Below are 11,960 nucleotides of genomic sequence, written 5' to 3' on the forward strand. Positions count from 1 at the left end.
CGACGGCACTCCAGCGGCTCCGGGAGAGGATCCCGAAGCAGCTGGCCGACGAGTCGCGCAAAATCTGCGCCGGGGTTCTCCAGAAGGTGCTGATGAAGGTGGCCTTCCGCAACCCAGGCCTCAGCTTCACCAACGTCCTCAGGTCCTTGCCACCTGACGCCGATCTGGATGCACTCAAGGCCCTTGTCGCACCCATTGTGGACAAGGTGAGCGAGATCAAGAGAGTCGAGGGCGGACGCGTAGATTAGGCCGCCCATTCCTTCTTTTCCCTTGTCGCTGCTGATCATGTTATGAAAACAGTCTGTTAGAGCTGCGACAAGTTATCTTTGTAATATAACTTTATTTCTGTCTATCAGTTGCTATGTTATTTCCTTTACTAGATTCCTTTCTTTGTATGTTATTACCCTACGCTTCTAGGGAACTTGTCGGCGCAGGCGCCCGAGCCGCGAGCGCTGAGTGCAGAACTTCAGCAGCCTGCTGGCGGCGCTGCTTCCGACAAGAAATCTTGTCGCGACTAGATGCAGCACGCTTAGAAACTTGCAAGACAGTGGTTTATGCTGGAATGATTGGTCCAAGAATTCGTTGTAGCTTGTGAACCTTTTGTTTTGTCAGTAGCTTGTGAATTTGGGTGATAGTAGGGAGTTATTCATGTTTTACTTTGCTGGTTCATTCATCGAGTTTAACCGAACAAGTTTCACCATAGTACCCCTCAAAAAAAATTCACCATAATCACTGGTAAAAAACACTGAACATAAATACTCCAGTGTAGATCTGAACTGTCGACATGGGGACCGAATAAACAGGGGAGGGCAGATGATACATGATTCAGAATTCAGAGCAGTGCGCACTTCACCAGAAAAAAAATCAGGGCCTGAAATTCTCACCTGATCATTCCACGCCTTCCCAGTTCCAGTTGCCAATCAGACGAGGAGGTGCTTGTTTTTTATGTCCGATTTCCGGTCATATTACTCAGAAGCTGCCGAACAGCACACCCGGCATGCACAGTGTCGCCTGCACTTGCACTTCAGAACTGTGACCATGATTGTACGTACTTCAGAACTGTGGTTTTGATTTACATGCTGTAGGTGTGTTGTTTTCTTGTTCAAGCAGGGAAATGCACAGCTGGGAAGTTTGAATGCAGAGGAAAATGGATTAACAAACTTAAAATTCAGATAATTCATACATATCACCCTTTGGGTGCTAGACTCCTGGTAGGGGGTTACTTATGTTTTACTGCGAATATTTTGCTGGGTCGTTCATCGAGTTGAACCGAAGAAGCTTCACCATGGTCATTGGTAAAATCACTGAACATAAATACTCCAGTGTAGATCTGAACTGCCGAAATGGGGACTGAATAAACAGAGGAGGGCAGAGGATACAGGATTCAGAATAGAGCAGTGCGCTTCACCGGAAAATGTACGGAGCCTGAAATTCTCACTGATCATTCCCATGCCTTGCCAGTTTCACCAATAAGACGAGGAGGTGCTTGTTTCTTATGTCCGATTTATAGTCTTATTGCTCAGAAGTTGCAGAACAGCACACCCGGTATGCGCAGTGGCGCCTGCACTTCAGAACCATGACTTTGATTGAACGGCCTGCATTTCAGAACTGTGGTTTTGATTACCATGCCGTAGGTGTGATTTCATGCTGACCTGAATGTTTCCATGCCGTAGGTATGTTAGTTTTCTTGTTCAAGCAGGAGAAATGCACAGCTGGGAAGTTTGAAGCATTGGTTCCATATGGGATCAGCCAAACTGCATATTCGGTAATGCAGAGGAAAATTAATTATTTAAATTAAAGGGCAACCTGGTGCATGTAGCTCCCGCTTGCGCAGGGTCCAGGGAAGGGTCCGACCACTTTGGGTCTATAGTACGCAGCCTTTCCCTACATTTCTGTAAGAGGCTGTTTCCAGAATTATTTAAATTAAAATTCAGATAATTCATACAGATCCCGTTCGTCGCTACAATTCTAATCAGCGAGTTGCTACTAGGTTCCCCATGAGCCCGCCACCAAGTTCATAGTGCTTGGCGGAGGAAAAACCCGCTTCTTTGGCTAACTTCTCCAACTCCTCTCCTGGAGAACAGATGAACAAAGAAAAGCTTGATGTAAATAAAGGAAGGTGATAAAATCGTGAATCAGTACATGGTCGTCGGTGAAATGGCACATACCACTCCATCGTTTGGAACAAAATAATTCACTATTTTCTTAAAAAAAGCAGAATGATATGTACATTTATATAATGCCACAGCTTTGCGCGTGAAGGAAATAGATGGTGTACTTGTGCTATCAGAGTGGGCTATGTAAGTTTTGAGATGCACCTTCCTTGTTTTATTCCTTTTACTAGGTACACTCTAGTTTTTTTTTGCGGGTAACTCTAGTTTAGTTCTTATATATGTTTTACTTGATGACGTGATATATTTTCTGTGTCATGGAAGTTTTCACAGGAACGAAACATCAAGTTCAAACCTGTAAGATACTGTGCAATCGAACTTTTCAAGTACTTGTACTCTTCAGTAAGTCCATAGCTACTAGCCAGAGGAACCACGACATTATTGATCGCCCAACTCTGTCAAAGAAAAATATCACTTTAGTTAGTCAGGATTGTAGGATCAGTTCCAAACATGTGACTACATGTGACTTTGCTAGAATGTCATGGTACAAGAGTAGATGATTGGTCTTTGTTAGGGAAGTTGAACAAACCAATTCATCTGTATCATGCGTCCAAGATGGGCTGAAATTTTACCTGTAACGATGCCGTGAAAAATGACGAACTCTTGTTGAAATCTAGAACAGATGCTCGTGATCCTGCAGCCCAGGAAAACCAAATCATGAGAATTCACGCTGAACTGGAACGAAACTTGAACCGTGCACCCAACCTGGTTTTAGGACTCTAAGGATCTCTCGCATTGCTTTGGGTTTGTCCACCACATTGCGCAATCCATAACCAACCGTAACAGCATCAAAGTAACGGTCCGTGAAAGGTAAATCAAGTGCATCGCCCTCGATCCATCTGCGAAAAAGCATGTCTTAGCTAGGTTGTTAAGCTGATCAAAAGAAAACAGTTTTGCTAAAGCACATCTAGTTGTGCCCTAAGTATTGCACATCTAGACCCGAAAGAAAAACACGTTCTGCATATCCTCAGAAAAGCTCCAAAAAACTGCGCATGACAGGAACTTCAGAATTCCCAAGCTCTCACATTGGGGGTGCTCACTTGATGTTCTTGTAGCAAGCCTTCCAGCGTTGGTCCTGACGGCTAGCAGCAGTTTGCAGTTGCTGCCATGAGAAATCCACACCCATCACCTGTGACATTTGAGAGCCAAAAATCGCTTGGATATTCTGAAGTTCTGAACCCTGAAGCCAATCCGACATTTCAGTAGAGTACCAACCTCTCCGTCTAGGCCGACCTTCTGAGACAGAAGGAACGCCAAATCCCCGCTCCCGCAGCAGAGATCAAGAACCCGATCCCCTCTCTTCGCCCTGATGTTCAGAAAACAAAATTTTCCCATCAACCAGTTGTCTTCTGAATTCACATTACTGCGACTAGCACTGGGGATGTACATTGACCAAGAGACGCAGATGCGCTTCCACGTCCAGTGCTGCCCCAGGCTGAGCACGTCGTTGAGCTACAAGGAACGCGGCACCGCAGCGCTGTCGTCAGTACAGTACGTATTTGCCAATGCAGCGGAAAGGGGGAGGGGAGTGGGAGGCACGGACATAGTCGTAGACGGGGGCGATGCGGCTGAAGAGGGCCTGCCGCTCGTCGGCCGCGGACGAGCAGCGCACGGCGACGGAGCCGCGGGGGCGGTGTCGTCTTCCGCCGGCGTGCCTGGACGGCGCCGTCGCCCCGGCGGTCACAAGAATCGCCGCGGCTAAGGTGGACGAGGATCCTCTACCGTGCCCAGCGGCACGGTACTCTGCCGTGCCTTCTTACCCAGCGTACCCATTGGTATTGGGCCTATGGATCAGAAATTAGAACTAACCAGCCCAGCCGTTCATCTATGCACAGATTAACGAGAGTAATTACCTACTTATTATTGTATAAAATGTTAACTTTTACTCCCTCTGTCCTAAAATTCTTGTCTTAGATTTGTCTAGATATGGATATATCTAATACTAAAACATGATTTGATATATCTGTATTTAGACAAATCTAAGACAAAAAATTTGGAACGGAGGTAGCAATACACATGAGCAACATTCTTAAATGAAAATGAACTCGTATTAGAAAAATGGTTTTGCTAAATCTGAGTCATATTCTACGCGGAGCGATTTTTAATACTTAATATTTTTCTTTCTCCTATTTTTGATTTGTTATTGTTTAATCAGTTTGATTAGTATGTTTTTTTTGTCTTTTTTGCGTGCTACTTGTGTAACTAGAGTTGCATATTCGTCGCCCACGTGACACTACAGTTGCACACCAGATGCATGCCCGTCACTGCCCTTATGAGCACCTATGAGAAACATGTGAACACATTTATGCCCGCCCGACTAACGTGCAACTGTAATTACGTGCAATCCATGGACATGTAACTGTGGCCACATGAATCCCCCGGATATGGATTTTGGTCAACCGGATATTCGACGGATATGGTAGCGGATACGGTATCGATAATATCCGATGGATGTAGATTATCCGGGCTTTTTACGAATTATATGAGGTTATCAAATAGGATTATTCAATAAATTTAGCCCAAACAACTAGTAGCGGTCTATTTTTTGGTAGGCCGCTGCGCAAGCAAGGAACGTTGCGAGGAGAAACAAAAGGCACAAAAAATAAAAATAAAAGGACCAATCCAACCGATAAAACAATAATAAGTAATAAAAAAGAAAATATAAAATACAAAATTCGCTCTGCATAATATATGACCGAGATACAAAATTGGTGTTTTTTAGATAATAATATTTTTTAGGGAAAATAATAATAGTTAATTACTTTTTCAGAAAAGTAATATATTTTTTTGCGAATTAGAAAAGTAATAGTTAATTAGTTAATATGCAGGGGTGTGATGCATTAGGTTTTTTTTAGCGGTGTGTGATGATGTATCAGGTTTGCTAGGCTGGTTGGACTTTGACCCATATCTTCTTTTTTTAGGGGATATTCTGGCCCATACCAGCGCGTACCCCTGGGTAGGAAGAAGGCACGGCAGAGTACCGTGCTGCTGGGCACGGTAGAGGAGCCGGATCCGGCTAAGCCCCCCCACCCCACATGATTAGGATAGGTTAGTATGACTAGGTTTGACTGGTGACCATTGACTCTTTTGCCCCTGCCTCTGAAGCTCAACGATTTGGGAGCCCTCCACCCTCGCCGCCGCCGCCGCCGCCTGCATCCCGGGGGAAAGCGAGGGTCTGGGAATGGACGTGGGGTCCTGCCACCTCGGCGGCAACGCCGACGCGGTGGAGTTCTGCCCGCACCGCCCCTTCCGCCACATCCTGGCGGCAGCCACGTACACGCTGCAGGAGCAGGCGGGAGAGGAGCAGCAGCAGCAGGACCGCGCGGGCACCGTATCGCTCTTCTCCGTGGACGACCGGCGCGGAGGACAAGTCCCGACGGCTCCGGCTGCTCAACACGGTGGAGACCGCCGGCGTCTTCGACATGAAGTGGAGCCCCACGGCGCCGCTGCTCGCGCAGGCCGACGCCCACGGACGCCTCGTGCTCCGGCGCCTCCAGCATGAAGACGGCTCGGACGAAGGTGCTGCTTGCTACTGCTGTTACTATCTCACAAGTAAATTTTGGTACAAAACTGTTGTTATGTTAAAACAGGGCCATGTGTTAACTGTTAAGTGTAACTGGTAGCATCTGCTGGCAGGCTACGTTTCATTAGAACTAGCATGACCATTTTTGGTTGCCAATGTCCATACGGAAGGCATAGTTTACTCTGGATTCAGAACAAGCTGTTTGTAGGCTGCGATATTCTGGGAAGATTGCCATTACCTTGTTGACAACTAGGGTAAATTGCTGCTGATTGATGATCAAAGTAAAGTTGGGTTCGTCTGCTAGTCTTCTCGAAATGCATTGCTCATATTTTTCATAATATCGTTGTTCGATTAAAGAGTTAGCCTAGTGAATTCCATACTGATGCCGGGAACTGATGTAGCTGTAAAGTATAATAAACACTTCATATATGTAATATCTTGATCATGTCTAAAAGTACATGTACATCCTGAGGGCTGATACAAGTGCTTTGTATGACCAAATTACACAGGTGTTGTTCTAACAGATGTGGTTGCTGGAAACATTTCTTCATCAATGTGCTTGTATGTGGACTGGAACCAAAATGCCGATTCCCTGGCCGTTGCATTATCAGATGGTTCACTGTCTGTGGTTCCCATGAGAGAGCCTGGAGGTATCAGAACAATGGACTGCTCATCAGTATGAAGTTTGGACATGTTATTTCGATCGTGCAAGACCACACTTGTTGTACAGTGGATCGGACGACTGCTCTTTCGGTTGCTGGGATTTGCGGGAAAGCCCATCGAATGCTGTGTTTCGGAATAAGAAGACTCATACTATGGGTGTGTGTTGCATTGCTTAGAACCCATTGGAGGGGAATATGCTACTCACTGGAAGCTATGACGAATTTCTCAGAGTTTGGGACATGAGATCAGTGGCGGAGGCAGCCAGCTGAAGGAGCCGGGGCAAAGTCTTTACACGGCGATGTTGCCCGGCATTTGCCCAAGTAATTAGTACTGCAAATCATGGTTTCTTTGCATTGTTTAGTGAAAAATGGCCGGAGCAGCCCGGGCAGCTGCCCCAGGTCGCCGGGAGCTAGCTCCGCCACTGCATGAGATCAATGATGAAACCTGTGAACGAGAAGTCCCTGAATTTAGGAGGTGGTGTATGGAGGTTGAAATATCATCCTAATATTGCAGATGTCGTATTGGCTGCATGCATGCACAACGGTTTTGCCATTGTTAAAGCAGGGGCTGGAGATGCTACCATAATGGAAACATATTGCAAGCATGAGTCCTTAGCATATGGTGCAGATTGGCAGACAAGTGAAGCAGCGGAATATAACACGAATTCTTCAGTTATCGCTACTTGTTCATTTTATGACCGCCTTCTCCGTGTGTGGCAACCAGAGAACCTAGTCAACCACCCAACCTCTAAGGCGTAAAACATCATTATGCCCAGTTGAAGTATCAATATGGCATGGACCAACCTATTCCCTGAATGAACCAAATTGATTTCATTCAGGTAGCTCTGTGAATTTATGTTAATTTATTTCAAATGATGAGCTTATAGTAGTATGATGTCTAATTTATAGCTAGGCATTCACAGTAATCAGTATTCGTTGTACGCTTCCACAAAACTTTGAAGCTATCTGTTCATGTTATTTGAGCACAAACTGTTTTGAAGTTCATCTGGTGACTGGTGCATAGAAGTGATGATTCAGCACCAATCTAGACATCTACCTGGAAGAGCCTCTGACTGAGCTTTTCGCTGGTCATAAACTAATAATTCTGTCTGAAAACTTACAGTATGCTGTACGCAGTGCTTTCTTATTTTTCTTTTTCATCACATTCTGATAACGGCTGGAATGGTTACCGATTTTACTTTTCCAGTGCATGCACTGTTGCTTATATTAACCTACTGCGCAGTATGGTCAACATGCTAATCACGATTCTTAAAAGTGTTGGATCATTGTTTTTCTTGGATGAAATTTGAGGTGTTGGGTAGTTGCCACAGCCTCAGCGGGCCAAAACAAGGGCAAAAAAGTTCTTAGTTACTTTTCTGATAAGTTTTGTTAGTTGCTTTTTTGATAAGTTAAAAATATATTGCGGTCTAGTGGATCTTACTAAGTTACTAGTGACTCATGAAGCAATAGTCATACCACACTTCAGTAGAGCTACTTTATTCTTTATCGTTTGCATTTTCCCAGAAAGTTCTGAGTCTTGTCTTTGTGCTAATCACACATGGCTCAGAAGGCAGAACGCAGAACAGATCAACTGGTCCAGTTTACAGAACTGTTCTGCTCCTATCGGTGAAAATAATGAAGACATGAATCAATTTTGACATGTACTTGACTGGTATAAATAACTATGGGTAATATTTGAAGATAACCTCAAAGGATGCTTCAATTTGTTTGTGACTTGTTCTGAATTCATTAGAGGCAAATCATCTACAGTAGAATGAGATACCTTGGTAATAATGGACAAGATGAGATCTGTGTCACTTTGAATAAGCGGGAATGCTGGTTGGCATGTCAGAGAAATAGAATAATGAGAATCATATGGTTTGCTTGGGATGATAAGCGAAAAAAGCTCTAAGGTTTCCCTTCCTGCATCCTTCTATCTGACACCACTAAGTACTAACTGTGCACTAATCAGAATTATCTGTTTCTACATCAGGTCACCAAGAATAGCTGTATTCCGAACATGAACAATAAAGATAGTGATGTATTTAGTCTTATATGTAGCTAAGTAACCTTTGATGTTTTCTGACCTTTTTCCTTAAAAAGGATTCAATATCAACTGTTTGTTTAGGTTAGCTACCGAGGGGACTTGAATTTTATTATGCTAGAATGGCTTACACTAGCTGGTTTAGTTGTGCTCTTAGGCCTTCCCCTGATGGCTGACATGCAGTAGGTATGTTAATCTACCCTTTAGCTGAGCCTTATAGTGTTGTATTGGATTCATCCCACTGATTTGCACGAAGCATCTAGACCCAAGACCTAAGAGGCTAGTATGTGACAATTTATTGCTTGAATTTTCATTGTAGAGAATCTGATTTACTGTCTGACATAAAATCTCTAATTTGATCCTACTCATCTTTCAGCTCTGTTGTATTGAATTGACAATATAGTTGACTTTCCAGACCTTATCTGCTGATGTCATGACCTCCTTTGGTTTCATCATGAATGGCTACTCAGGGGATTCTTTGACGTGAAGGGGGTCACCCCTACATGGCTAAACCTAATTTATGGATTAGTCTGGTAAGAATATTGTATCTATGTTCCAGAGTTTATCTTTCTAAGTAAACACGGGACGTTATACATCTGTTTTACTCTCCTTAAGCACGACAAACCTAATTTCCAACCCTGAACATGATATATATTTTTTGAACGGAAAATTATAGGGGAGGCTCGACAGTACAAATTTAGTAAAACAAGTACCCAACTTTGTACTAAACCAGAGACAAGTAATATGGATCGGAGGGAGTAGTAATATTTACAAGAGAGGGCTGTACAGGGGGAGGGGGAGAAGAACTGCTAATCTGGTAAGCCTGCTCATCCTTCATTCTGTAAGAGAGAAGGAAAGGGTCTCTTTTAATGAGAAAAGGCCAGGAGGCTAAACTAGGAGGAATATTATGAAAAAATTCTAGCATTTCTTTGTTTCCAAATGTTCCAAGCTGCTACAAGAAAGGCTTCTCTGGAGAGAGGTTTGCTGAGAGGAAGGAGCAAGGTAAAGATTAATTGAGGCCCAGCAGCCCCTGCTGAAGGAGCAGTTCCAGAAAATATGATCACGAGTTTCAAGGGTTCTCGAGGTACGCAAACGTAGCTGGAACCGTCATTCGTATGAAAGTTATTAAACTCAATTTGATAAAGCTACCTGGCGAATAGGAACAGTTTCGAGTTTCTGGTCTATTTTCTTTTGAGAATCAAACCTCTAATGGGTTTTTGCTACCAGGAGAAGGGAATGGCCATGTTGATGGGGTCGTCTTTCAAGCGTGTCTTGAGTATTTAGTCTGTGTCATTAAAGAGCAAACAGGCAAAAGCTTTGAGTTTGGCTGAGCATTTGGATTTCCACATCCACGAGAAGATGCTGTATATTTGGTGGCATAATAGCCATTCCCCAATTAGTCAGCTCTACAGCAGCTATATGAATTACCCACATAACCATTGGTAAGAAGTAACTAACTTGGTTTAAAACATAAATCTAGTATCTATTCCCTGTCTGCCTGCCTGCCTGCCTGCCTGGATTTGATAGAATCAACCAGGCACAGCATGTTCCATGGTCATCGCCAGTGGTAACCAATCAATCACTATGGTGGGAACCACAAACCTTGGTTCTTGTCTCTGACGTCACTGATTGGTGCATTTCTGTGAGGGCACTCACTATGTGCATCCCTCAGCCATCTATTAAAAGAGCTAACATTCAGAAAGTTCGTTGGATTGCTCCACTTGATTGCGGCCAACGATTAAATCCCACTTTGGTGGAGCAGTGGAGCCCCACGATTGGTGGTAGTGATTTCCTTGCTGTCGTACTGGGAGCACCTGTCCACTGATTATACGTACTAGTTGATTTTTTGGAAGATTTTAATGTATATCCAGGGATGGTCCAGCTAGGACTCGAGAGTGCTAATCTAGTAATCTTACTTGGAAGTTGGAACTGAGATCTGGTGATCATGTCAACTTTAATAGCATCGAGATGGGAGATGATTTAATTAGATAGAGGACTTTCTAATCTACACTCCAGGGTTGGGAAATGCAACACTTCGGATAAGCATGAAGTAGTGGCTGAATAGGAAGGCCACATTGCTCTAGCTCCATATTCTTAAAGGCATAGCTTTAGAGGTGGAGTGTGCTTCTTCAGCTTTTTGTAAAGGCTTAGGCTACCTTTATATTTTATGGTAGATTCAGCCCACATGATCAGTTCCTGAGTTTTATATTTGTTGGTAAATATCTCTTGCTGAAAGCACTGCTCGGCGAGGAAGGACCTATTATACGCGCTATTGGATAAAACTGAAAGGTCCAATGTCAATGGAATTATGGGACAGCTAGTGAAAATCGAATGACAAATCAAAGAGATAATGAGGTAGAATCTGCATCTAGTGAAAAGAGATATGAAGTTTACGAGTATAGATGCCCTGGAATTGGATGTTGATCATAGCTTCTGCAGTGCCTTTTGTAAATGCCCTCCTTTTTACAATGTAGGTTTTAACATTGTTCTCGTGAGTAAATAACTGCTTTTGATAACAGTGGGCCTGGGAGTGGAATGGGAGTTTCTCTAGAGAGAGAATGTAGATGAAATTGACATGTAGCGAGGCAACAACGACCTCATTGTGAATCCCAGCAATTGAGCACTCGACACAGTAAAGTTTAGTTTACTCTCATTGTCCTTTCTCCAATAATGCATTGTACGCTGGCCAATTTAAAATGCCACCTTGCAGATTCTAGGTCCTTGCACTATGATTTACCTGGCAAAGCACCTGCAGACATCAGCATCCTCACGAGCATATAAGGCAACCCTTCCCTCTCCTCTTGTCCACAGCCCCTACCGACTATGGAAGGTACATGGCTCGAGCATCTACATGGCTCTTGAGAGCGGAAGCAGGGTCGGGATGAACCGCAAAGCTGAGCGCTTCAGCTTTGCGGTGCCTCTCCTGACCTCCCAGGTGGTCGCCTGAGGTACGCAAGAATCGGCAAGTCACAAAACGGCAATGGTGAACTCCGGCAGGAGTCCACCCCCCTTTTATCCTTTTCTCTCCATTCAGTTGTATCAGGTGGAAGTCGAATAATCGGAAGTCTCTGTGTGTGATGAATCAATGGATGCTTCAAGTCCATGTTTTGTTTTTCTCTTCCTTTATTATGTGTACTCTGGAAACACTACTATAAATGGCTGATGTTCATCTAGCAAAACCACTTTATGGTGTCTTGTTTGATTCTCTTGTGTCGTCTTTACCGGTTAACTTGTTATATATGCTGCTTCGAAACAGATTGGTGTATGCTGTCTGTGCAGAATACACTGCATATTTTGAACTCTATGGCTCTTTTAAATACGTTGACCCTACAGCGATCTGTGCTGCTATAAACATAATATTTACATGATGTACTCCAAGGCAGACATTTTCCGGAATTTTTTATGAGCTAAAGAACATCTATATGGAAGATGGCAATAAGATCTAAAACTGAAAAGAGAAGGGGAACAAGTGATGAAAAGGTTTCCCCCTTCTGGCTGTCTGGGACTTTAGCATATCTTGTGGACAAGTCCTGATTGGTACAACAACAACAACAACAACA

The 11,960-nt window shown here is 43.8% G+C and overlaps 1 protein-coding gene, 1 long non-coding RNA gene and 1 pseudogene across 3 annotated transcripts; 2 read left to right on the forward strand and 1 right to left on the reverse strand.

Moving 5' to 3' along the window:
- Nucleotides 1-1,171: 1,171 nt before the first annotated feature.
- On the reverse strand, nt 1,172-3,996 carry LOC119358004 (2-phytyl-1,4-beta-naphthoquinone methyltransferase, chloroplastic-like). The gene is made up of 9 exons (XM_037624742.1): nt 3,981-3,996; nt 3,715-3,923; nt 3,559-3,623; nt 3,387-3,477; nt 3,212-3,300; nt 2,877-3,010; nt 2,744-2,805; nt 2,467-2,566; nt 1,172-2,073 (listed from the first exon to the last, which is right to left on the reverse strand). The coding sequence occupies exons 1-9, from the start codon at nt 3,994-3,996 to the stop codon at nt 1,973-1,975; spliced, it is 867 nt and encodes a 288-aa protein (XP_037480639.1). The 3' UTR covers nt 1,172-1,972.
- A 1,274-nt stretch (nt 3,997-5,270) lies between these two features.
- LOC119355715 lies at nt 5,271-6,770 on the forward strand (annotated as a pseudogene).
- A 2,028-nt stretch (nt 6,771-8,798) lies between these two features.
- Nucleotides 8,799-11,655, forward strand: LOC119355716. 2 transcript variants are annotated; one of them, XR_005171663.1, is made up of 3 exons: nt 8,799-9,484; nt 9,628-9,842; nt 10,920-11,655. It is a non-coding gene; the product is annotated as an uncharacterized LOC119355716 (long non-coding RNA). The 2 variants fall into 2 exon arrangements; XR_005171662.1 differs by having other exon boundaries at nt 9,628-11,655.
- The last annotated feature ends 305 nt before the right edge of the window (nt 11,656-11,960 follow it).

This window comes from Triticum dicoccoides, chromosome 2A (genome assembly GCF_002162155.2).
Source record: "Triticum dicoccoides isolate Atlit2015 ecotype Zavitan chromosome 2A, WEW_v2.0, whole genome shotgun sequence".
Taxonomy (NCBI): domain Eukaryota; kingdom Viridiplantae; phylum Streptophyta; class Magnoliopsida; order Poales; family Poaceae; genus Triticum; species Triticum dicoccoides.